The sequence below is a fragment of the Saccharomyces kudriavzevii genome (genome assembly GCF_947243775.1).
Source record: "Saccharomyces kudriavzevii IFO 1802 strain IFO1802 genome assembly, chromosome: 15".
In the NCBI taxonomy this organism is placed as follows: domain Eukaryota; kingdom Fungi; phylum Ascomycota; class Saccharomycetes; order Saccharomycetales; family Saccharomycetaceae; genus Saccharomyces; species Saccharomyces kudriavzevii.
This window is the reverse complement of record NC_079286.1, coordinates 412,546-433,707: the sequence shown is the minus strand read 5'-3', so window position 1 is coordinate 433,707 and position 21,162 is coordinate 412,546. Positions and strand designations below refer to the sequence as shown.

The window sequence follows — 21,162 nt, the reverse complement described above, 5'->3', positions numbered from 1 at the left end:
CAACATCGGGAACGATGGTCATAATAGCAATGAAATGCATGATGCACTAGCGTGTAACGGTCGCAAAGACACGATTTTTCATCTGCAAGAATGGAGCAGCTTGTGAATGAGCATTCAGACTCGGATATCAGATACAGCTTCCTGAGCACTTTGGATCATTTACCGTGCGAACTAATTAGGTCCTTACGTTTGATGCAGACCATCGACCTATCCAAAAATGCTCGGAATCAACATGACCTGGAGAAGGCCTCTGCAAATCTGTTGCTAGTAGCCAACTATATAGAGAATTTGGTCGACGATCAGATTCGTCTCTTGACACATCATCGGAGAGAATGGGAAGTGCAGAAATCAGTGACAAAAACTTTTAATACTTCCGTAAACAATATCAGATCAAAGTTGTTATTGGAGGAGCCGAGAGCCTACAAAGAGCCCAAGCTGCTGTTAAAGATTGACTTGAAGAAGGTCAAATCAAGGGAAAGGAAAGAAGGCATAACAAGCCCTAAAATTGGGAATGCCCGCAGAGACGGTACTGAGAGTAAGAATAACCAAGAAGAGGTCTACTGCTTTTGTAGAAACGTATCGTATGGGGCTATGGTGGCTTGTGACAATGTAGATTGCCCCTTTGAGTGGTTTCATTACGGATGCGTAAATCTGAAACAGGCACCTAGGGGTAGGTGGTTTTGTAGCGAAGATTGTAGAGAAATAGCGGAGCAGAAATCAAAATTAAAGCGGCAAAAGAAAAGAAAGTGAGTGGTAGTTAGTCTAGGCGGATCAACATGTAAAATATATACGTTTATGTACTTAAGCTATAACATCAAGCAACAAATCATAGCACGCGGATTAATCATGGTGGCAAAATCTCCAACCGTTTTGGGGGGAAAGAATTAATTTAAATTATCAAACGTAGGCTAATACATAAAATTATTTAAAGAAAAAACAGGAACGATAAGGAGTGTTCAAAAAAAAAAAAGATTAATGTTCTTTTTTCAAAAGAATTTCCTACAAGTCCTTCTTCAAAGTACCCATGAAGGCGTGCTTTTCAGCTGGGGTTTGGAATCTACCCTTACCGAACTTGGAAGCAGTGTCAATCCATTTCAAGTTGACTTCTTCCAAAGCCTTTCTGGAAGTGTTGGTGTACAAAGACTTTCTCAAATTGACAACTCTCTTTCTGTTACCTGGGATACAACCCTTAACCATGATGAAATCGTTCTTCAAGTCACCGTAGTGAACGAAACCACCCATTGGGTTAATGGTCTTCTTGGTTCTGTCGAAGCTGGTGGCACCATTAGCTTCATCATCACCCTTACCGACTCTGTAAACCTTGTGGTTGATGGAAGTTCTGGAATGGTAACCTCTTTGACCGGCTCTGGCAACACTCCACATAACGTGGGCTGGATGCCAAGCACCAATACAAGCAACCTTTCTTAGACCTCTGTGAGTCTTTCTTGGTAATTTCTTGGTACCCCATCTGTGGGTAACACCTTCGAAACCGTGACCCTTGGTGACAGCAATAGCATCGATCATTTCGTTTTGTTCAAAGACACTGTCGACAGCGATAGTCTTTTCGAAATGTTCACGAGCCCAGTCAACCTTTTCAGAGATGGAACCACCGTTCAATTGAATTTCGGCCAAATGAGCCTTCTTTTGAGACAATGGAGTCTTTCTGATTTGAGTGTGGACCAAAACTCTGACAACGGAAGCGTACTTCTTAACTCTGGCCAATTCTCTTTCGACACCAGCACCATCTTGAGCGTACTTAGCAGAGTACTTGGTGAAGGCCTTCTTCTTAGACTTGTACCAGTTCTTGTAGAATCTTCTCTTGACTTCGTCAGACAAATGTTCAGCCCAGACGGTCGTCAATGATCTCAAACCTCTTGGAGTTTCGACGTAACCGACAATACCGACAACGACGACTGGTGGAGTGTCAACAACGGTGACAGCTTCAACAACTTCACGCTTGTGGAATTTGGAACCTGGTCTGTCCAAATCTCTAACAATGGTGGTCATACCGGCCTTGTAACCTAAGAAAGAGGTTAAAGCAACTGGCTTGGATCTGTCATCCTTTGGGAAAGCCTTAACTCTAGCTCTGATGGAGGCGGCTCTCTTTCTTGGCAAGAAACCTAAATGACCGTGACGTGGTGCTTCGTACTTTCTATGAGACATGGTTGATTGTTGTAGTAACTGTGTTTTTCTGTAAAGGAACAAGAAAAAAATTCAAACTAGGAAAAGCTCAACTTCATATGATACAAGATTTATAAATTACGGCATTTTATATATCTAAAAACATGAGAGAAGCTGATGAAAATTTTTTCATTGACAACGATGCGAAAAAAAAAAAAAATTTTGTGCGTCGGTGCACTAATGCAACCGTACAGAATGATTGTATGAACATTTTACTATCCGGTTAACTGTTAGGGCGAAAAGTAGCCCTTCCTCCCGTACCACCATTCGACGGTCTTGCAGCAATGGCGGTGCACTGATAACATGATTGCTTGCGCTGCGCGCCCGCTCTAAAAGATCGTCTAGAGGACGAGATGTCCGGTCTCACCTTTTTCCCGCTGGATTTCACCTATTGCCTGCATCATTAAAACGTTGAAAAGTTAACTTTTTGAAGTGGCTTTCGGCTCTCTTGCAAATATCGGGCAACCCCTTAAGCGCCCACGGCAGTTTGTATATTCTCGTATATTTACCCTAGCATTTGTAATGTAAGTGGCTGATGCCAACGGCATTGGCAAGAAGTACGATAAATGTATTTGAAGAAAAAGCAACATGATGAGGCAGATCATAGATAATCTGGTTTGCGATCGCCCTTCCACGTAATAGCTATACGCGGCACTGGAAAAAAATAAAGGGCCGGAAAAACTCTATCGCTAGTACGCTAAAGCTGTAGTGCCTCCATTTCTCCTGAGGTTTCTGCGTATATGCCCCGCATATGATTACTTCAAGATTTTCCGTCCTCCGGATTTTTTGTCGAGCTCCGAATTGCGTCTTCCTCTGATTTCATGAGTGAGGAGAAACGCGTAGGAGGTGGCGTTTCTTTTTAAAGGGATGAAAGTACAGCGAAAATTGTCGGAAAAACATATGGGTATTCAGAGAACTGCAGAATACCTGGGATAAAGGCTGTCCCGCAGGAAAAGTTCTTGAGTTAGCGATAGGTCGAGCAGAGGAGATTTTGCCACAAGTGATATATATATATACTATAAAAATAAATGTATCAGGTGGGTTGTAGTTCTTGTGCCGCCGCAGAAAATTTAACCAAAGCGAAAGGTCTCTGAGACACCAACATATACTTATCTTCTAGCAAAATGACTAGTTTAGATGATACTGTTTTGACCAAGAAGAATGTAGCACTTCTGGACAACGCTACGAACTACATCCGCCCTGCCGTGGATTACTTCCACTTTGCATTTGATTATGATAATTTAGACGTCCCCACGACATGGCGGTTGTTGTTAAAAACGCGCAAGCATAAACTTCTGCGGTTACCAAGTTGCTCTTCTGAAAACGAGTTTGACTACAGCATATACATGGCTAGATTGCATCACTGCATGTGGAGACGCTGGTCCGTATACCATTTTAAACTAGACGGTTGCAAAATCAATCCGCTAAGTATAAACTGGAACAAAGAGATAGACGTTACTCTTCTTTACGGCCCCGATCTGACCGGAATTCATGAAAGGGGACAATCTACTCCAAAGAACGATGGCGTACAGAATACAAAAGAACAGGAAAAGCAGTTGCGTGATGCTGTAAAAGATGAGAGCTGTTCCTCACCACCGCTCAAAGACGACAGGCTTTTCCGAGACGGTAAACCATCCTACCATCAGTCAATATCTTTCGATGACACCGTTCGTAGGCGAGACATTGACAAACGTGGGAGGTTCCACGAGTCTTGTGTTCTGATAAACGATATAAACCAATTGCAAGATTATTCCATTGTTTGGGACGAGAGAAGACATCGCTACCGTCGACAACCTTTTTCAGACTCTTACGATTACGGCCATGTCAATTCTAAAAGCAACGGAACTCCTTGCAACACGTCTCATGATAACTTGATAATTCACCAAAACCTGCATAGCATTACGGAAGGCTCTTACATCTATATAAAGTGATTTTCTTGTCATATAATAATCTACATTAATTTTTAAATATAGCCTGCAACTTTAATATTCACATTAAGGATATTCTCTAATATTAAAACTACAAGAGGGAAAAAACGTTCTTTTTCAATGGAAAACAGTGACGGAAGAGAAATTGCTTTTTTGAGAGGAGTGTCATCCGGTTATTCATAGTTGGCTTTGAAAAACTTATGGTCCATCGCTTCCTTTGCTGTTAGTCTTTCTTGATGGTCATATCTTAACAAATTGTCGATTAAATCGACCACCTCGGGAACAGCCAGTTTGGTTTCAGAAGTGATGAAGTGAGTCCATGCTTTTTTGGTGAAGTCTCTCATAATATTGTCATATTCAGATGGTAAATGCAAGCCGTACTTGCCCAAATAACCTAAGAGTTCCTTGGTTCCCAGTACTGTGGCAATCTTTACCAGTTGATCTGGATTTGAAGATCCTTTGAAAAATGGTTCCTTTTTGAAAACAATAGCTGCTAGCATACATCCTACTGACCACAAGTCTAGGGAATAGTCATATTGGTTCAAGTTTACTAGTAGTTCTGGTCCCTTGTGATAGCGTGAAGCGACACGAACATTATAATCTACACCCGGATGGTAAAACTCCGCTAGGCCCCAGTCGATTAGTCTTAACTTACGTTCCGTAGGATCGATCATGACATTTTGAGGCTTTACATCTCTGTGCATTATGCCCATGGAATGGCAGTAATCTAATGCGATCAATAATTGGGTGAAGTAATATTGAATGTCAGGAAGTTTGAAAGTCGGATAAAGAGTTCTGAAATCGACATTTTTGATTTCTTCAAAGATCAAAGCAGGTATTTTGGAGTCCGCATCTTGTACTATATCATAAAGGCCAACAACATTGGGACCACCTGTCAAATTAGTTAGGATTTTTAATTCTCTATAAATTTTTTTCATTTTAACTGGCTTTAAGACCTTAATGACACATTTCTGGTTGTTTACGGTACATCTACCGCTGAACACTTCGGAGTACTTCCCTCTTCCAATTTTATTGATAATTTCGTAATTGGAAATCTTTCCCCAATCAATAGTCACCCCTTGTTCGTAATCCCAGTACTCTTGGGGTCTCTCCTCGCAAGCATTTTTGTACACTCTGGCCACAGAGTAGACTCTATTGGATTTCTGGTTTAATGTTGACGGAGGTAATGGCATTTTGTTTTCTCTTCTCTTTTTAGCTTTGTTGTTCCTTCTATTTCCGTGACCTTACAATTCTGTGATGTTCTTCTAGTAAGTTATTATCCTCCGGCAATCATACACACGCCAACAAAATACGTACACCGGTGATTTTCCAACTTGAGTTAAAAGAGTGGCGCTGCCTTATTCTGATTTTTATTGCTTTCACCCAGATAAGATCGTTGGAAATTTTTCGATCGTCTGCTTGTTTGCCAAACTCGGGCGAAAAAACGGGCTACACAAGGAATTTTTTTTCCTAGAAGTATTGAAAAGAGCTAATTCAACGAAGTAAAAACAGTAAGCCGCCTTGAAAGCGGGTAGTTCTTGCCAAAAAATATCAGGATTTTGATGTCACAGAAATTATGCACATTGAATTTTACTCTTAGTGGAAAACAGGACGGTTTGACCATCAGAGATGTCCAGCTTTGGGGTAACCAGCCCGTGGTCAGTAAATCAATTCCAGAGTGGAGGGGACAATTTGTCCGATATGTTGATCTTGGAAAGCTCCCTTTGTGGATTCGCTTCAAAGATATGAACACCTGTAGATGTTATAGTACTAGTGCAACCACACAGGCGTATTTCAAAACAAAATTAAGAAATGCAAGTAGAGGGATTGTCATTGAACTCACCGACAGGAATGATCAGCGGTCACAGGAGTCTGTATATTTAGTCATATACCGAGAGAATGCAGAATTAAACTGCTTCCAGATTGACCTAACAATGAAACATGAGTTTGATAACCAAGTTTCGAAATTGAAACAAGAGATTGGCAAAACAAGGGCGTCCGTGTCGAAAGAAGGTAGTATTGATATAATTATACAGCAATCTCAACAAAGAAAGATTGGAACGAAAACTAAAGTGTATCGCAACGTCCACATTAACGATAAGCGCCTCCTGTTCAGTGAAACATTATCCAAGCTGATTTTAGGTGGCCTTCGACTTCGAGGCATTCCTAATTCCACTGCAGACTTTCAAAAGTTATACAAGACAACATTTGATGCGGCTGAATTCACACACAGAGATGAATTAAAGCGCATTTCGATGGGATCAGGTGAAGACGTCTCATTCGAGTCATTGCAGGAGACGGTGGAAACCTTGCTGAAGCTGTTTACCAAATCATGATCAACGGGGATTTCCTGTTCATAGGATCTATATAAAAAAAAGGTACTAAGGGTGGCAACTCTTGATTCCTCTGAGGATTAAAAATATCGTGCAATCACTCAAGACTATTGTGCAAATCTTCAAATGTCTTCTGAAAAACACCTGTTTGTCCTGATTCATGGGTTATGGGGTAACTATAAGCATATGGAGTCCATGAGGGCAATGCTTTCCACTACATTAAAAAAGGACAAGGCCGAGGATGATATGGTATACTTTTTACCAAAGGAGAATGCCATGTTTAAGACATTTGACGGTATTGAAATTATTGGATACAGGACATTGATTGAAGTTTGTGAGTTTATCCGAGACTATGAAGACGGGAAAATTACAAAAATCAGCGTAATGGGGTATTCGCAAGGAGGGTTAGTGGCCAGGTTCATGATTGGTAAGATGTTAACTGAGTTCAAAGAACTCTTTGAGGATATTGAGCCCCAGTTGTTTATTACTATGGCAACACCCCATTTGGGAGTTGAGTTTTACAATCCCATGGACATTACATATAAAAGTGTGTTATATGCCACTCTGAGGGCGTTTGGGTCTACCATATTAGGTAAGAGTGGCAGGGAATTGTTCATTACAAATTCCAGTAACGATATACTGGTTAAATTGAGCCAAGACGAGTATTTCGAAGCACTTTCACTATTCAAATGGAGAGTAGCCTTTGCGAATGTTAAAAACGATCGTACAGTAGCCTTCTATACGGCGTTTATCACGAATTGTGATCCGTTTATTGATTTTGATAATAAATTGAAGTACACCTTCGAGGAAAAAATACCGGGGTCGGATTATAGAGGAATATTACCCAAGATTGTTGACCTAAATGCCTTAAACGTTAAAAGTCATGCACCCGTCAAACCAACTAACGTCTATAAGAAGTGGGGCCGCACTATTCTTTTGATGTTAGTTGTTACAATTTTCATTTTCCCGACGGTTCTAATCATAAATTGTTTAGGAACTGCTTATAGTTACATTGTTACTTGTAAGTACCGTAAAATGCTCTCAAATGGCGTACTTCACAACGAAGTTAGAGGAAGATTAGGACTGACAGAACAACTGAAGGGATATGTTACAGATGCCTATGGTTCTATTATGAATTCGACTTTAGACATGGATGCGGATAATGAGGCAAGTAATGCCAGCCTTGTAAACGAAGAAGAACTACCCTGGAAAGAATTCATACAGAAATACTCCACTATAAATGACGGTGTTTGGAAATCCGGGTTCAAAAAATTGCCTTTTGATGAGAGCAGAAATACTATTTTAAGGAATTTGAATAGGTTACAATGGATTAGAGTCCCAATATACATAAAAGCTGTAAATGCACATGGAGTTATTGTGGCTCGTAGAGGTATGGATGAGGATACGGCAGCTACTGGAATCGCGTGTGTCGAGTTTACGGGACAGTTATTAGCATATTTGATGCAAAATACCGATTGAGTTCCAGACTGATAGAAACGTCACATACGTATGTATTAAAAGAGTCATTTTTGTCATCAAGAAATAAAATTTTCATGAAAATTAATGAATGTTCGATTCATAATCCTGTTCATATATTCTTGCGGGAGATGTAGCAGATAAGATCAATGTAATGTGGCACTCAATCGTTAATTGAAGGGCAAAAAATTAAAGAACTCCTCATAGGGGGCTCGAACCCCTGACATTTCGGTATCCTTGCCTAAGCATAAATGCTTAAAAGCCGAACGCTCTACCAACTGAGCTAACAAGGATGAGTTCTCCGGGAAGATGTCATGGTTGGAACTGGATAGCTCACGTTAATAGTAACAGCCACGACATCTTCCTTCTCTCTCTGGAAACTTTGTAGTAATTGCTTGAAGTTTTTTAAAACTGCTTGTTTTCTAGATAGAGGTAATCTTTCGAAAATGTGTACCGGTACCTCAACGGTAATGCGGGGGTCCACGTCCGTCATTTGACAGTACAACGTCTGCTTATCGTCAGTGTATCCGATAACTGACGTAATTTCCGCTAACCTATGTATTAGTTCATCCTGCGATCGTGGTTTCTCCATTATATATCGGTCTTTTTTTTCTTTGAACGGCTTTAACCATTCAATGTTTAAAACACGGTGAGTTTTCCTTACTGCTGGTAGGTCTACTTCGTACGCATTTGTCGTGAATGCGTTTAACGACCTTGGAAGGGCCTAAATATATTGGTTGTGTTTTCCAATACTCTCCTTTGGTGAAGTAAGCGACTCGATGTACTAGTACGTAGTCGCCTGGTTTCAGGATTATCTCCTTGCGACCTGGGTTGCGCTTTTCCTCGTTTGTAACAGCTGCTTCCTGCAACATTTCTCGAAATTCAACGTCAATGGCATTTAGTTTTTTAGTTAATTCGACCGTTGAAGTGTTCTTCGCGTCTAATTCATTACTGGGATTTAGTTTTGGTTGGTTAGGCATGAAGCCTAGGTCTACTTCGAAAGGTGAGTGTTTCGGTGTACTATTGTAACAATATTCTAGCATGGGTAATGTTCTGTCCCAACTATGAAGTTTAAGGTGGCAGTATGATCTCAATAGTCTGCGTAAGACCTGTATAACACGTTCAGATTGCCCATCTGTGGCTGGGTGGTTACTGCTTGACATCGCTAGTTCAATGCCCAGTCTCTTGGCCAATTCTTTATATGTCGTGTTCAGGAAACGAATGTCTCTGCCTGACGTTAAAACGTTGGGGAATCCGTGGTAACAAAATACATACCGAAACAAGACGTCTATAACGTTTGGAGCACCTATTGTTTTCTGGCACGGGATAAAATGCGCCCTTTTCGAAAACCTATCAACTACAACAAGGATCATATTTTTCTTTGAAAACGATTCAGGGATTCCTGTCAGGAAATCTAGGGTAATTTTGTTCCAATGACCCTCAGCGATAGGAGATGAGTGTAATAACCCTCGGTTGTGCGGTCTGTGTTGTTTCATTAGTTGGCAATTCACACATGTGCTCACATATTCTTTAACGCTCGCGCTAAGATGGGGCCAGAAGCATCTCGACTCGATTTTCAGTAAGGTAGTGTTGATGCCAAAATGATCGCCAAACAGTTGGGAATCATGGAAGGTCCTTAGTATTGAACTTCTAATTATCCTGGGTACACAGAAACGATCTTGGTACATTAGTAATCCGTTCTCGGTTACTGAGTAGGATGTTCGGAATTGTTTTGAGAGTTCCCACTTCTTCCTATATTTTCTGTACAAAGCTTTGTCGACATCTTTTATGTCCTCTTCTGTACATCATTCCAGTCCGATTAATATGGCGCTACACCAAGCGTCTCTATTGTATAACGTTTTCCAACTTTCTGGTCCAGTTCCTCCGTTGTCAGTGCGTTAATTGTTGTCGGAATAGTGGGACAGCAACTACATTCTCTGATCCTTTCAAGTATGATAGCTCGAAATCGTACTCACTTAGTTCTGCAAGCCATGTAGCGATTCGTCGGGACGGCTCCTTTTTGTTCTGAAGGGGTAGTAATGAGATGTGGTCTGTTCTGAGAATGAAGTGGTGGTCATGTAACAGGTACCGAAAGTGTTCGAGTGCTTGCATGATGGCCAACAGTTCTAATTCTCCCGGTGGGTAGTTCTTTTGTGGACCTTGGAGAGTTTTACTAAAATAACTAACCACACCCAACACCTTGTTATCTAATATTTTTTTCTAGTACGGCGCCTAGTCCCCGCATACTGGCGTCTGTTGTTAGTCTGTAGTTATCTCCAGTGGTACGTGGGGTTAATAGTGGTGCGGAGCTCAACGCCTTCTTAAGATTTTCTATTGCTTCCTCTTATCTTTTAGACCAATGTTCCCTTTGTGATGGGAAGTTCACTAGTGGTTGAGCAATTTGATTACAGTTAGGGATGAACCTTCTGTAGAAATTGCACATTCCTAAGAAGCGTTGTACGCTCTTAATCTCCTTCTTTATTTCCATTTTTCTAATTGCTTCGCATTTCTCTTGCAGTGGCTTAATGCCATATTTGGAACCAGTTTGGCCTAAAAAGTGCACAGATTCCTGGTCAAAGTTACACTTATCTATTTTTGCGATTAGTTTTTTCTCTTTCAAACGACTCAGTACTTTATCTGTCTCATAGTCAGCAAGGTTTTCCAGTCTAAATGACTTAGGTAGTGCGCCACTTATGCTGTTACACCTGCCACACTCAAATCCCTCGTGCTAATACCTAAAACCTTTGTAGTTATAATTGTTATAAAGCCTGCCTATCACATAATACTCCCAACGAGCCTGTTGATTTGGCAGCATCTTGTCTGGCCAATTATCGTTGCCCCTCGAATATAAAGTATCTACTGACACATTATCGCTACCAGGGTCACCATAACTCTCATAATCCTTATCATAATTCTCGGGATAGCCGTGACCGAAAAACTGGTAATGTTGATTGTATTCCTCATCGGTGTCATAGGCACCAGCTATGGCGTATACATTATGACTATCGGTTGTCAGGAAAGCTATATCCGTCTTATTTCCTATGCAATATGTTATGTTGTCGGTAATTCCCTTATCTACCTCATCCTTCTCAGCACTGCCGGTGTCGAGCCAGATAGAGTACCCAGCCAACGGCTCATCACCATGCCTGTCAACTATAGCTTTAGCGGACGTCGTATTCTCTATACACTTTGCTATTATGGTCCATGGGGCAGCGTCGTCATACCAATGCCTAAAAGACACCTGACCGTCATAAGAGACCAGTGGCTTTGCGCTCAGGACACATGCAGAGAATTGTCTAAGGTGAAAAAGTATCAATAGCAATCTTGTTACTTGGTTGAAAAACCCGTAAGCTTCCATGTTACTATTGTTATTTTTTCTTATTTTTATATATTCTGTGAGACGTGTATTCGTGCAGTCTGTAAAGTTCTCCAACTCGAAATCATCTGATTCTTATAGAGAATAGAGTTGTGTGATAGGGAGAACTCGCACTGTTGCCAAGATTCCCCTTACTGCGGTGTTTCAGCGGACACATTCTAGAGAAGTGGCCTGGTTTTCCGCAATTAAAGCATAGGCGGTGACTGGAGCATATAATTTGGAGTTTTTTTTTTCCATTCATTGTTATCGTCGCTCGAGTATTTTGGTGTGTGTGTGTGGGTGTGGTCAACCATCCATCAATTGCTAGTTCAACAAATTGATGCATTCATTTATGTCGCTAAGGGATTATCATATGCGGCGTACGAAAGATGACGCAAATTATAAAAGTAGTGAAAGGAGATTTAAACTGTCAGATGGAAGCTAAAGTGCAAGAATTGATAATACAATAGAACTAGAGGATGATGACGTATAAAACGAGGATAAAATATACGAATCCACGGAAAGATAGTCAGCAATTCTACATAATATTATGAATGTTTTCATCTTCCTTCTATAGGTTGCCATTCATCGGTCCTATTACATTATCAACCCTTGTGTTTCACTTCATTAAGATTCCCTGTCATTTTGCGTCATATATGAAGGGCGCACATTGTTATGATTTCGCTCTCTTAAAGTTTACGTTTAGTTCAAAGAATAAAAAATATTCAAGAAAGGTCAATTTTATTTCAATGAGAAAAGTATAAATTAATATATGTTGGTCATAGAACATAAAAAAAGTATAGAGAGTTGTGTTACTCTGATAAGTTTTTTTCTAGGCTAAAATCGGCACTGGTAATTATGAACATAAAGCAAGCTGTTAAATTTATGCTATTGTATATTCTTGTTCATAACCACCTCAAATGAATCGTTTGAGGTGATTTTCTTTGCCCATGTAGTCTTTCCTAATTAGGAAAAAAGTAAATAAACTTATGCATCTTTAAAAGGAAACAAATACAAAAATATTATGGATGACGAAGACCAGGCTCTCATATAGAACAACAGCTAACCTGCGGACACGAATAGACAGTTGAAACCGACAATAACTGCCTGAAGAACTAATTTGATTCTCTTCGTGGTCTATTTTCTTCCACCATTAAACATACCATTCTGGCATTGAAATTCAAAACTTTCATTTTGAGTTTTCTACCTTTGATGTTGAAATGGAGACAGCAACTTCTTCCCCTTTATCTACTCAATCGAGGAGCAATAGCGAGAATTTCGGGTCCACTACAATTATACCGCATATGAACCCTTCCTTAGCAACGCCGCTAACTGTATCAACTATGGTGAATCATTCAAACTCCAGAGAATTCATGAAGTTAACTCCAGTCCGTATTAGAGATTTCGGTTCTCCCTTGAAAAATGTGTCCACTAATCACCAATTTTTGGATCTAGATAATGGAACTCATAGTATGGTAGATAATATGTATAAGGAAAATTTCAATCTCATTTCAAAAGACTTGGAAAGGCTACTGGAGAACCTCAATGTCATATATCAAAATATTGGATATTCTAATTCAGAAATTATCAATAAAGAAAAGCTCATATTCACCACTATATCTGATTCTATAAAGCAGTTTTTTGAACAAGCTGACGAAGAATTGAAAAGATTATCCGTGGAAAATGGAATCGACCAAGACATTCTGAATAACATCCTGGAAAGAATTAATGACCCTAGTGGAATAAAAACTATTCCCGATTTATACATTAGAAATGCAATTTTATTACAAGAGAGTAAAACTGTGCCACAATCACCTAAGAAGCCACTCTCACTGTTGAGCAAGAAGGCTGCACTAGATACTGCAAAAAACTTTGTTTTGGGAAATTTTCTACCCCAATTACACAGCTATTTGAAATCACTTATTACTTTAAAACAACTTATAGAGTGCGTGAAAGAAGATCTTCCAGGATTGACGGAAGGAGATAGCAAAACTATTACAGCCTTTCCAGAACTGGCCATATTAACCACATATCTGGTACAGATAGGAAATACTAAAGACAATATCAATCTGTCCATGAAATTTATCAAAGATAACAGAGATGATATTTTAAAGGGGTCAGCATTTAAAACTATTAATGAAGACTCTGTGATACACATGAATGAGATCATAAAAATTTACAAGGAGGAATATGAGAGGAGGCTTGAAAGCATACTTATAAAAAAGAACACTATTTTTTCCATATCTGAGGAACTCGAAATTCCGCTCTCAACAGTAGTAAATGAAAATTTTGAGAGAGATTTGAGATCTTACGGAGAGGAAAAAAGTCTCATATCGGATTTACCAACTTTTCATCCTGTAGACAGAGAAATAATGTGCAAAATCGATATAGCAGCAGAAAAGATGGAATCTATTCATTGTGAAAGAACCCACCAAAAAAATCTTTTGATGGAACAATGCAAAAAGCTTTGGGGAAGACTGAGAATTCCTCAAGAATATGTCGGAGCTTTCATGCAAAATAACTCTAGTCTATCTACCGAAACGTTGGACAGAATCTCTAAAGAAGTAACACGGCTAGAAACAATGAAGAAAAAGTTAATCAAAAAACTTATATCAGACTCCTGGGATAAAATTAGGGAATTATGGGACACGCTGCAGTATCCAGAAGCAAGTCGATCTAGTTTCATCATTATATTCGAGGAATTGAGAGGAGATGCTACAACTTTACAGGAAGATGAGCTTCTTCTAGAAACTTGTGAAAGTGAGCTAAAGAGACTAGAGGACAAATTAGTACTTTATAAACCAATCTTGAAACTAATGTCCGATTTTGAATCTTTGCAAAAAGATCAAGAATTTTTGGAAAGAAGCTCAAAAGACTCTTCTAGGCTTTTATCCAGAAATTCTCATAAGATTTTACTAACTGAAGAAAAAATGAGAAAAAGAATAACCAGGCACTTTCCTCGAATCATCAACGATTTAAGAATTAAACTAGAAGAGGCCGATAGACTATTCGATCAACCCTTCATGTACAAGGATAAACTTCTTACGGAGGCAATTGACATTCAACAACAAGAGATAGAGGCAAAATATCCAAGATGTAGAGTTAGAATGCAGAGGTCGAAAAAAGGAAAGAGTGCGATGGACAAGAACAATAAAATTACGAAAGCCACTTCTAAGTTGACTCAAAAATCCATCAGGATACCAGTTGATTTAGATTTAAACACCATCAAGATAACTCATAAAACGCCTTCAAAAACTACAATGAATCAGTTTCCTCATAATAGATCATCTCAAGAGAATTCGCTTCCTCGACGTATGCAAGGGACAACAAGGTTATCTAGCCCGAAAAGAAGAGATACCAAATTACTGCCGCCTACCGTGATATCTAGAAATTCCAAAGGAAACCTAAAAAAACCTCCCTTGAACAGAGGTAAATCATATGATTTTACATCATCGCCTATGCTAAGCTATGCGCAAAACGAATGTCCAGTAAAACCACGCCAATTATTCCCGATTTCATTGAATAAAGTCGACACCAAAGGCAGTCACATCCCTCAGTTAACCAAAGAGAAGGCTATGGAGCTTCTTAAAAGACCGGCTGCCAGCACCGGTAAAGAGAATACAAATAGCCCGGAGAGAAAAAGCTCACCAAAGGATTACTCAAAAAAAACGAGCAGCCCCTACAAGGAGCCTGAGCACAGCGTGTACAAACTTTTAATGTCGCCAGAAGGTAAGTTTCAGCTGAATATTCAACAAAAAGATCTTGAAAGTGGATTTGACGATACCAGCATGATGGAAGATGAGAATGATAAAGATTTTATAACATGGAAAAACGAGCAGGTATCGAAGTTGAATGGGATCTCCTTCACAGATATCTAGTGAACTTGAGCGTATTCGCCTCGCATTGAAATTCGGTTTTTTCTTTTTTTGCATTCAGGTCCGTTTTACTTCTCAACATATTTTGTTTCCCCCTCATCTCCTGCTACCCCACAGTATGGGTAAAATACTCACGATGGACGTAATATAATTTGTAATATTCAATATAATCATATAGGCATTCCAAGTAAATACTCAGGTTGGCTAGTCTAAACCAAAAATGTATCATTACTATCACTTTATCACATATATAACTCTTATGTATATATAAACGATTGTTCACCAATGCCTAGGTTCCATACCTTCTGGCGGTGAGGTTTTGACCGTCTTCTTAGATACATCATCCCAGTCTGTACTCAGTGAAGTACCGTTGCTTTCTATGAAAGACTTCATCATAGCTCTTTTAGTGTCTGGATCCGCTCCGGCGTAAATTTTTTGGAAGAAAGCATCTGCTGATCCCGCATCTTCTTCATCAGCGTCTTCATCGATATCAAGGTTAGACCAATCTATTTTTTTTTTGGAAGACGATGGATAAGATAGTTTCTCTTTGGAGCTTGGTTCCGCTCCCAAGTTACATGTAGAAGGATCCGCATTATGACTTAGCTCAGGTGACTTTGAAGTTACCGTTGAAGTATCCCCTTCTAAACTCTTCCATTGTACATTATCTACTTTGCTTACAGTAATTTCCAGTTTTTTTGAAAAAATATTAAATGAGGCTGGTTGTAAGTTTATCTCGTGCAAAAGTTTGGCATTGTATTGAAATTCAGAACCGGTTTTCGGTACTTTGTAGGATACTGATAGTGTTCTTCTATCTTTTGGGGAAATTTCTATATTAACCTTGTCTTTAGAATCAGGAAGATTAGCAGTAAATAGAGATATGGTAACTGAGGTGCTGGATTGGTACCAGTCGGCTCTAAATTCAGGTAATTTTTGCGAAGCAGCCTCACTTCCAGAGGAAAAAATATGGCTGTTATGGAGAGGAAAGTCGTGTCCTTTATTATCTTCAAAACCTTTCACTGGCGAAATTATATCCTTGACAGTTGGCCTCTTTTGCGCTTTGCTTTTTTTCTTCAATTTAGTCTCTAGACGACTTTCCCACAAAGGAAGGGTATCATCAACATAACCAAATTGTTTGGCTTTCTTAAAATATGCATGTGCTTGTTCGTAACGCTTGTTATTGAAGAAATGAACAAAATAGCGAAAGTTAACAAGAGCAATTTTCGACCGATCACCTCTACCTTCGGCCGTTGTTAAAGCCCTGTCTAAGAGAACTCTTGCATTTTCCATAGTTGCATCGCTGTGCCAATCAGAGAATCCAAAATACAGTTTTTCGAGACATGCCGCTTTGTAAATGAGAGCTGTTAAGTTTATGGGACAATCCTTCAGAATTTCATCATAAAGGTGAAGGGCCTTCAACGGTTCTTTGTCATCGTAGAGGGTTTTGTAGGCCACTTTTAAATCTTTTTCAACCGGCATTTTTTTTGCTTTCTCAAACGACTAACTTTCCAGCTTCTTAAGAATGACGAAAAACTGTTCCTCTGCCGTGAGATTTTTATTAGAGTGTAAATGTTGGACGAATTCTTCTTATTATGCACCACCTTAAAATATTCATAAACCCTTTCGTATTTAGTGATATATATCAATATATTAACCATCTTCGAAAGGTTCTCCAGATTGCTTTAATATGTTTAAGAGTGAGTTTGTAAGTACAATAGCCATGTTATACACTATAGTTACAGTTTCAAAAGAATATATGAACGTACGCCTGTTTGTAAATCAATTTTAAGAAGTTAAATTTCGCATCAAAAAAAACCCGAACATTACATAATGAGATGTCAAAGTTTTTCGATGAGCTTTGTTTGCCTTTGCAAATTTTTCATCTAAAGTAACGATGCCTACATGAAAGAGCATTAATACAACAGGTAACCATTTGGTAGTGCATGAATAGCTCTGTTGCCAATATAATTCCCAGCAGTGACTATAATTTAGTATTCCAGGATAGCAGTGAAGTATGACTGAAAACCAGACAGCTCATGTAAAAGCTTTGGTGTTAGATGCCACCCCATTGATTACGCAATCATATACACATTATCAAAATTATGCTGAGACTTTCTACACTACCCCCACAGTGTTTCAAGAAATCAAAGATGCACAAGCAAGGAAAAATCTTGAGATTTGGCAAAGTCTCGGAACACTAAAGCTAGTGCACCCAGGTGAAACTTCGATAGCAAGAGTAAGTACATTCGCTAAATTAACTGGTGACTACTCTGTACTGAGCGCCAACGATTTGCATATCCTTGCCCTAACATACGAATTAGAAGTAAAATCAAATGAGGGTGATTGGAGACTGAGGAAAAAACCTGGCGATGCCCTGGAGGAGCTCACAACTGACCAAGAAATAAAGGGCAAAGAAAAGCCCATTGAGAGCAACAAAAAGGTAATAATCACTGAGCTCATTCCAAAGAAAAAGAATAAGAGAAGAGGTGGGAAGAAGCAAAAGGCTAAAAGAGAAGCAAGAGAAGCTGTTACGTCATTGTTAGCTGAAAGTAATGGCAATGTACATTTCGAGCAAAATAGTAAGATAGAAGAGCCCCTTGAAGTGGCCGAAACTGAAGAGCACAACGAAGAGGTCGAAATGAAAGTGCAATCATCTAACAATGAAGAGATAAAGGAACCTTCTGATTTGAATGAAGAATTTCAAGATGCTGATGATGACGGTGATTGGATCACCCCTGACAACTTAACAGAGGCAATAATTAAGGATAGTGGTGAGGATACCACCGGTTCCTTGGGTGTGGAGGCATCCGAAGAGGATCGCCATGTTGCATTGAACCGTCCAGATAACCAAGTAGCATTGGCCACCGGTGATTTTGCAGTCCAGAATGTAGCTTTGCAGATGAATCTAAATCTGATGAATTTTATGTCAGGTCTAAAGATCAAGCGAATCCGCAATTACATGCTAAGGTGTCACGCTTGCTTTAAAATATTCCCCCTACCAAAGGACGGCAGACCAAAACATTTCTGCGCCTCGTGCGGTGGACAGGGCACCTTATTAAGATGTGCTGTCTCTGTAGACTCGCGCACAGGGAAGATTACACCCCACCTAAAGGCCAACTTCCAATGGAACAATAGAGGGAACAGGTACTCCGTAGCCAGCCCTCTATCTAAGAACTCACAAAAAAGGTATGGTAAAAAGGGACACGTACATTCTAAACCGCAGGAAAATGTAATTCTTAGAGAAGACCAAAAAGAATACGAAAAAGTGATAAAGCAAGAAGATTGGACCAGAAGGCACAATGAGAAAATTCTAAACAACTGGATTGGTGGCGGTTCTGCAGATAATTATATTTCTCCATTTGCAATTACTGGTTTGAAGCAGCACAACGTTCGCATTGGTAAGGGACGGTACGTCAATAGTTCCAAAAAAAGAAGCTAGTTTTTTCCTCATAGATATTTGTGTAATGTGTACGTAGTTAGCAGTTGTCTTTCTTCCTCAATCTCTCTTTTCACGTGGTTTTCGATGACGTTCTCTCAGAAACAACGTGTCATGTGAGCTTTTTTGCCCTTTAAACTTTCTGATTGGAGAGTCCAAAAGACCGAAAAGGTAAAGAAAATGTTTCACGGCAAAGCATGAACTCCCCTTAAGAGGTGAATGCTGTTCCAGCACTCTGAAGAAGTTCGTTTTGAGAATTTTTTGGTCAGGATTCATACTAAATTGCCAAAATAAGGTAGCATTTCATAAGATCACTACGTTTTGAGTAAGAAAACATAAAGAGAGAAGAGCAAACATATAACTGGTGCAAATACATAATGACGAAAAAATGTGGTTTGAAGAATGATAGGAAAGGACTGTCTCCAAATGCTTTATCTGAGACTGAGCAGACAAATGTAGGTCCATTGGCAGCTCCCGATACAAATACTTCAGTGCCATTTTCATCTGTTTCTAACATCGATAATCCCGTGGTAAGAAAATCAACTAGTCCTACTGGATCTCAAACCAAGTCAATTATGAATGCTAGTGGAACATCTGGCGCTGTTGTAAGTAATACGCCCGAGCCGGGCCTGAAAAGAATACCTACCGTCACATTCAGTGATTCAAAGCTGGGGAGTCCCAGACCAGATGTGGAGCAAACTCAACCTAGCAAGGTTGCCAAGCAGCCCAGTGAAAAGAAGGCAGCTTCCGTGCACATGGCGTCGGATAATAACGACCAAGGGAGAAGTTTAAGGGACATAAACACGAAAGTACTAAAGGATGGTGATACCTCCGGTTCCTCCTTTTCGACCCCAACATCTATTCTCTCTAACGCTGATGCAGCGAATAATATATCAAGTCTGCTGGCTAAAAAGTTGAGCCTTGGCGGTGGAGCTGATTCGATTCTGAACTCAGACAATAGTTCCGATAGTCCCAGAAAAGAACATCCACATTTTTACGTGGAGGATCCTTTGCACACCCCGTCGGTTAGGTCAAGGTCTAACAGCACTAGTCCTCGCCCCTCTATAGTAATGAACACATTCAATCCAATCAATATTGAGCGGGAGGGCTCCATAACAAAGACTGGAGAGCCTACTTTATTGGAATCGGTCTTGGAAGAAGCTATGTCTCCAAATGCAGTTTCAAATCCCCTAAGAAAGGAAAATATCATGACCAATATGGATCCGAGGTTGCCTCAGGATGACGGTAGGCTGCATGTGCTTTTTGGGGCAACGGGCTCTTTGTCTGTTTTCAAGCTCAAACATATGATCAGGAAACTAGAAGACATTTATGGAAGGGATAGAATTAGCATACAGGTCATATTAACAGACTCGGCAACCAAATTTTTTGCAATGAAGTATATGAGAAAAAATAAAAGACAAATCAATAATAACGATAGTAATGCCAATAGCATCGATTCTAATACTAATAATATCGTCAATGGCAATAATCTTGCTACTATCGACAAATCTACTATTTCAAAGACAAATTTGAACTCAGCGCCTTCTTTGTTGATAAATGCGAAAAATGAAGAAGAAAATCAAAAGGCCTCAACTACTGGATTTTCTCCATCACTTAGTGGCGGCCGCACGTTCAGCAACCCTTCGAACGCTGGATTACAACATCCTCAGACTGAGCTTCCAGCACATATACAATTTTGGACAGACCAAGACGAGTGGGATGTATGGCAGCAACGGACGGATCCTGTCTTACATATAGAACTACGCCGTTGGGCAGACATACTGGTTGTGGCACCCTTGACCGCAAACACATTGGCTAAGATTGCTCTAGGATTATGCGATAACCTTTTGACAAGTGTAATTAGAGCATGGAATCCGATGTTCCCTATATTCCTAGCACCTTCGATGGGTAGCGGTACGTTCAATTCCATAATGACTAAGAAACATTTTAGAATTATTCAAGAAGAAATGCCGTGGGTGACTGTATTTAAACCTTCTGAAAAGGTCATGGGCATTAATGGCGATATCGGGCTAAGTGGGATGATGGATGCGAACGAGATCGTTGGGAAGATTGTGGTTAAATTAGGCGGTTATCCTGACATTCCTGCCGGCAAGGATGAAGAAGAAGAGGATGAGGATGAAGACAACGATGACGAGGACGACAACATAAAGAACAATACAGATGACAAGGATGATGAAGAAGAAGATGACGAAGAAGATGACGATGAAGACGATGACGATGACGATGAGGACGATGACGATGAAAACGGAAATCATGAAGAGGCTCCACAACGACCTTGAATAGGACTAGCTTTATTACCGTAAACGTTGAAATACATAAACTTTCATAGAAAAATAAATCTGCATTAATCATTGATAACAGAGAGTGCGTTGAAAGTAGGCAAGGAGAACCCTTACCTAATTTACCAAAGGGAACTATAATGTCGCATGGTCAGCGCTTATTGTGCGTGCAAGACACTGAGAAGAATCATATTCACTCTATCGGATGTTGACTCTCAGGGGAAGGGAGTCGTTCAAATCCGATTCAATATCACCAGCTTATCGCAAAGCGGGTGAGATCG

The 21,162-nt window shown here is 39.8% G+C and overlaps 11 protein-coding genes and 1 non-coding gene across 12 annotated transcripts; 7 read left to right on the top strand and 5 right to left on the bottom strand.

Annotated features, from left to right (window-relative positions):
- Positions 1–90: 90 nt before the first annotated feature.
- Positions 91–750, top strand: YNG1 (Yng1p; the record flags this gene model as incomplete). The annotated part of the gene is made up of 1 exon (XM_056231243.1): positions 91–750. The coding sequence occupies one exon, from the start codon at positions 91–93 to the stop codon at positions 748–750; it is 660 nt and encodes a 219-aa protein (XP_056085082.1).
- A 249-nt stretch (positions 751–999) lies between these two features.
- On the bottom strand, positions 1,000–2,163 carry RPL3 (60S ribosomal protein uL3; the record flags this gene model as incomplete). The annotated part of the gene is made up of 1 exon (XM_056231242.1): positions 1,000–2,163. One exon carries the CDS (start codon positions 2,161–2,163, stop codon positions 1,000–1,002), a length of 1,164 nt encoding a protein of 387 aa, XP_056085081.1.
- Positions 2,164–3,305: 1,142 nt separating this feature from the next.
- SKDI15G2150 (uncharacterized protein) lies at positions 3,306–4,112 on the top strand (the record flags this gene model as incomplete). The annotated part of the gene is made up of 1 exon (XM_056231241.1): positions 3,306–4,112. The coding sequence occupies one exon, from the start codon at positions 3,306–3,308 to the stop codon at positions 4,110–4,112; it is 807 nt and encodes a 268-aa protein (XP_056085080.1).
- A 170-nt stretch (positions 4,113–4,282) lies between these two features.
- On the bottom strand, positions 4,283–5,302 carry CKA2 (casein kinase 2 catalytic subunit CKA2; the record flags this gene model as incomplete). Its single annotated transcript, XM_056231240.1, has 1 exon — positions 4,283–5,302. The coding sequence occupies one exon, from the start codon at positions 5,300–5,302 to the stop codon at positions 4,283–4,285; it is 1,020 nt and encodes a 339-aa protein (XP_056085079.1).
- Positions 5,303–5,671: 369 nt separating this feature from the next.
- SLD7 (Sld7p) lies at positions 5,672–6,445 on the top strand (the record flags this gene model as incomplete). The annotated part of the gene is made up of 1 exon (XM_056231239.1): positions 5,672–6,445. One exon carries the CDS (start codon positions 5,672–5,674, stop codon positions 6,443–6,445), a length of 774 nt encoding a protein of 257 aa, XP_056085078.1.
- Positions 6,446–6,568: 123 nt separating this feature from the next.
- LPL1 (putative hydrolase) lies at positions 6,569–7,921 on the top strand (the record flags this gene model as incomplete). The annotated part of the gene is made up of 1 exon (XM_056231238.1): positions 6,569–7,921. The coding sequence occupies one exon, from the start codon at positions 6,569–6,571 to the stop codon at positions 7,919–7,921; it is 1,353 nt and encodes a 450-aa protein (XP_056085077.1).
- Positions 7,922–8,115: 194 nt separating this feature from the next.
- On the bottom strand, positions 8,116–8,211 carry Skdi_15.trna11K. The gene is made up of 2 exons: positions 8,175–8,211; positions 8,116–8,151 (listed from the first exon to the last, which is right to left on the bottom strand). It is a non-coding gene; the product is annotated as a tRNA-Lys (tRNA).
- A 339-nt stretch (positions 8,212–8,550) lies between these two features.
- Positions 8,551–9,606, bottom strand: SKDI15G2110 (uncharacterized protein; the record flags this gene model as incomplete). Its single annotated transcript, XM_056231237.1, has 1 exon — positions 8,551–9,606. The coding sequence occupies one exon, from the start codon at positions 9,604–9,606 to the stop codon at positions 8,551–8,553; it is 1,056 nt and encodes a 351-aa protein (XP_056085076.1).
- Positions 9,607–12,493: 2,887 nt separating this feature from the next.
- On the top strand, positions 12,494–15,151 carry ASE1 (Ase1p; the record flags this gene model as incomplete). Its single annotated transcript, XM_056231235.1, has 1 exon — positions 12,494–15,151. One exon carries the CDS (start codon positions 12,494–12,496, stop codon positions 15,149–15,151), a length of 2,658 nt encoding a protein of 885 aa, XP_056085075.1.
- A 276-nt stretch (positions 15,152–15,427) lies between these two features.
- SGT1 (co-chaperone SGT1) lies at positions 15,428–16,624 on the bottom strand (the record flags this gene model as incomplete). Its single annotated transcript, XM_056231234.1, has 1 exon — positions 15,428–16,624. The coding sequence occupies one exon, from the start codon at positions 16,622–16,624 to the stop codon at positions 15,428–15,430; it is 1,197 nt and encodes a 398-aa protein (XP_056085074.1).
- Positions 16,625–17,159: 535 nt separating this feature from the next.
- On the top strand, positions 17,160–18,584 carry NOB1 (rRNA-binding endoribonuclease; the record flags this gene model as incomplete). Its single annotated transcript, XM_056231233.1, has 1 exon — positions 17,160–18,584. One exon carries the CDS (start codon positions 17,160–17,162, stop codon positions 18,582–18,584), a length of 1,425 nt encoding a protein of 474 aa, XP_056085073.1.
- A 374-nt stretch (positions 18,585–18,958) lies between these two features.
- Positions 18,959–20,881, top strand: VHS3 (phosphopantothenoylcysteine decarboxylase complex subunit VHS3; the record flags this gene model as incomplete). Its single annotated transcript, XM_056231232.1, has 1 exon — positions 18,959–20,881. The coding sequence occupies one exon, from the start codon at positions 18,959–18,961 to the stop codon at positions 20,879–20,881; it is 1,923 nt and encodes a 640-aa protein (XP_056085072.1).
- Between the last annotated feature and the right edge of the window lie 281 nt (positions 20,882–21,162).